General features: G+C 36.4%; 1 protein-coding gene across 1 annotated transcript; it reads right to left on the bottom strand.

The window, feature by feature from the left end:
• Window positions 1–718: 718 nt before the first annotated feature.
• LOC123255304 (synphilin-1-like) lies at window positions 719–3,375 on the bottom strand (the record flags this gene model as incomplete). The annotated part of the gene is made up of 2 exons (XM_044684127.1): window positions 719–789; window positions 2,239–3,375. Coding segments are annotated over 2 exons (1,208 nt in total), but the record flags the coding sequence as incomplete, so codon positions are not given.
• Between the last annotated feature and the right edge of the window lie 74 nt (window positions 3,376–3,449).

Raw genomic sequence — 3,449 nt, 5'->3', positions numbered from 1 at the left:
GCAAAAGAAGACAGGCTTTGTGGTATGAAAAGACAGCTCGTCTTAGAGTTAGGAAGACTGTAAATTCTACCTCTGACATACACATTCTGGCTGTTTGACCTTGAGTAAGCCAATTAGCACTCCAAGGAAGTTTTTAAGACTCAACTGAGAAAGTTGAAGATCTATATTGGTAGAGGGAGTTTCCTTACTGGACATTCTCTACAATTATGAAATCAATGATCTGGAAGAAAAAAATTGGAAAAAAAATTATAACAAAGGCTTTGTTACTCTCTAGATAGCATCATAGTGAGAAAGAACACTTCCAATCTTTAATTGCCAATACAATAAACACTGTCTTTTTTTAAAGTTCTAATTCTGACTTGAGGATGATTTACTTCATGTATGACAGGAAATTTAATTTCCATACTCATCTGGCCTTTGACTCTTTCATCAGAGAATGAGTTTTGCCAAAAAGCAACTAAGCAACAAATGATCTAGAAATGAGGCTGCTTTCTGTGCCCACTGATAGCCTCAACAAAACTTCTTTGCTCAATCATTTGCAACCTTGATCAAAGCTCAATTGGTAGTTCTATATTTGTTAGAGGGTCTGATTTAGTTTGTTGTTGATCTTTCCCTGGCCCCAGCTACTGAACAAATGAGATTCAAAATGGTTTGGTAAGAGCTCATGGAATTCAAAATTTAGAAAAAAGTAGGTTACTTCATTTTGTAATGCACATACCATGCATAGTTATACAGGTGTTCTTCAAGCAGTAAGTTAGAGGAAAGATTGGTACAGCTGCTGTGAGTCCCCTAGAGAAGCATAATGTCAAAGTCAGTGAAAACATGCAGTGATCCAAGCACATGCACAAAACCCAGGAAACTTTGAACATGAAACACAAAGTTGAAAGATTAGGAAGCACATGCTTCATACTGGAAATAGGAGCTTTGGGGGAGATTATTGTTTGCCTCCAAAAGGACACAAATATCTAAGTTTTTAGGATAAATAACATTTTAAAGTGTCTCAAGTTTTGAGGCAACATTTATGTATAGGTAAAAGTCTGGGGCCATTTCAAAGAATTCCACATAAATTATAATCCAAGAAAAATTCCATTACCATGAGAATACCACATGATGTACAAATCTACACCTTAAGAGACCAACCAGGTTTCAGTCAATGGTCTACTTATTTAGAAAAATAGTCAATGCAACCTAATTTGCTGCAAACAAATTTAGCAGTCCTTAGGTTTAAACGATAATTTGAAAAGTCAACATCTAGTTATTCAGGGTCTGACTATTCAATTAGTGGTTTATTTAGATTCTTTGATTTCCAACATCTTCCTTTGTCTGATCTCCCTTTCAGAACCCCAGTAATTTCAGATTTTTCTACATGGGACATTTCAATCCTCATTAGCACTTCCACCAAATCTGGGCAGGAACAAAAAAAAAGAAGATGCAACACTTAACTGGTTGATAAATTTTGTACTATGTGAAGTGCAACATTGCTAAATGTAGGCAGGTCTTTGTACCTAGAATTTCAAATGAAGTTTGGTTAAAATGCAGCTCGGAGATCATTGCTGCAATTATATATTCTGAAGGTATTTTATAAATATATATTTATATTATGATAATAAAAAACAGTTAAACTAATATGATAAATAATATGTCATATATTTATTAGTAAATATATAAATATATTTACAGGGACGTATATTTATATATTCATTACTTTAAAAGGCATACCCAAGTTTAGTAAGCAACTCTTAGAAACTGGATTTCTACTTATGTCCTCATTGATTGGACTTAAGAGACAATTGGTCAAGTAAGGGAAGAATACATATCAAGAAGACAGATTTCATGGGCAAGCAATTTAAATAATAAGTTCCATGAAATCAGGGAATGTGTTTTATCTAAGTTTTGTATCTTTTCCAACAGTTATCACACTGCTCTGAACCCAGTAGGTACTTGAAAAATGTTTGTAGAAATGAATTGCCTGTGTGGCATTCTTAGGAAGAAAGCTCATACCTTGCCTGGAATCAAGCCATTGCAGTAGGCTGAATTTTATTTCTGAAGAATTTACTTGTTCTCTTAGAACATTTGCTTAAAAAGATAAAAAAAAATCATATTATCTTTTATCCTATTCATCTTGTTATCAAACTCTCTAAGGCTTCCTTAACACGATAGGACAAAAATCTTCTTTATGCTAAATAAGAAACAAGACATTAATTAAAGAGTAAAAAAAATTTTCCATATAGCACTCACTGCCTTATTCTTTCCTTTGCTAGCAGAGCTCACTGAATTTCCCTTGGCATCTGCAGCTTTCCTTCCTAGTGAGGTAAAGGGTAGTGTTGATGAGGTCTTGGTCTGGTTGACTGCCTGACAGTTATTGTTATTGTTCTGGTTGCCACTCAGTGTCTCCATTATGGACCTGAAAGTTCCAAAAGGCCTTTTCAGTTGGTCACTTGTCTCATTATTTGGGGGAAGGTGAGGAAGGGCCTTAACCCGATCTTTGTCCTTTTCCTCATTAAGTTCAAGTTCAGTTTGCTCTACCTGTACCACTGGCTCCTCAAAGGTTACTCGAAGTTTCAGGTTTTGGGAAGTTCGGCGCTTGGAAGATGGAGACTTGAGGGCACTTTTAGGGCTAGTAGCAACCTTTTGTGCAGTAGTATTGTCAGGAGTGGCTTGTGTGATATCTCCAGGTGATTGGCCCTGAGGTGTATTCCCAGGTATTGGGTACTGGGTTTCCAAGTCCAGATCACTGCTTTCTGAAGTAGGAGATGGGCTATGGCCATCCACAGATTTGGAAGCCCTGATGCTAAAAGGAAACCTATGACCTGTGGCCAATGTATGCTTTTTAATCATCAAGTGTAGACTTTCAGCACTTTCCACACTTTCCACAATGGGTTGGGGTCTTGGCTTGTCAGTTTTTCTCACAGGAGTGTTCTTAAGATCCTCTGAATTGTTTGAATCTGTATCAGACTCACTCAGTGATCTCTGCATTAGCTGTCTCAGTCGGGCGAGCTTTAGCTCTCTCTTCTCTGGTAGAATCTTTTTCATATTCCTTGAGGAAGCCTGAGCATCCTGGAATTCTAAGGACAACTTTTCCTGGGTACAGACATTCTCTGAAATTTCTTTCCCCAATAATTGGCGAAGGATTTTATCTGAGTCTTCATCTTTTGCCTTGAATTTGGTACAATTGGAGGCCGCTATGCTTCCAAGAACCTGAATTCCATCTTGGGCGTTTGGCTTACTTTTTGTTATACACAATTCATCTGTATCAGCTGGATTCCATTGAGATTTTCCAGAAGATGGTGAACTAAAAAGAAAGGCAAAAGCATAAAGAGGTGTGATAGTTTGCTTATGAATTACAATAAGGTAATAGACAAAGAGTGGCTCTTTCTGTGGAACAAGAAAAGTCAATGGAAATTAATTTAATACATGTTGCCTATATATATATATATATATATATATAT

Source organism: Gracilinanus agilis, unplaced genomic scaffold (genome assembly GCF_016433145.1).
Source record: "Gracilinanus agilis isolate LMUSP501 unplaced genomic scaffold, AgileGrace unplaced_scaffold42898, whole genome shotgun sequence".
Taxonomy (NCBI): Eukaryota; Metazoa; Chordata; class Mammalia; order Didelphimorphia; family Didelphidae; genus Gracilinanus; species Gracilinanus agilis.
This window is presented reverse-complemented; position numbering and strand designations above follow the sequence as displayed.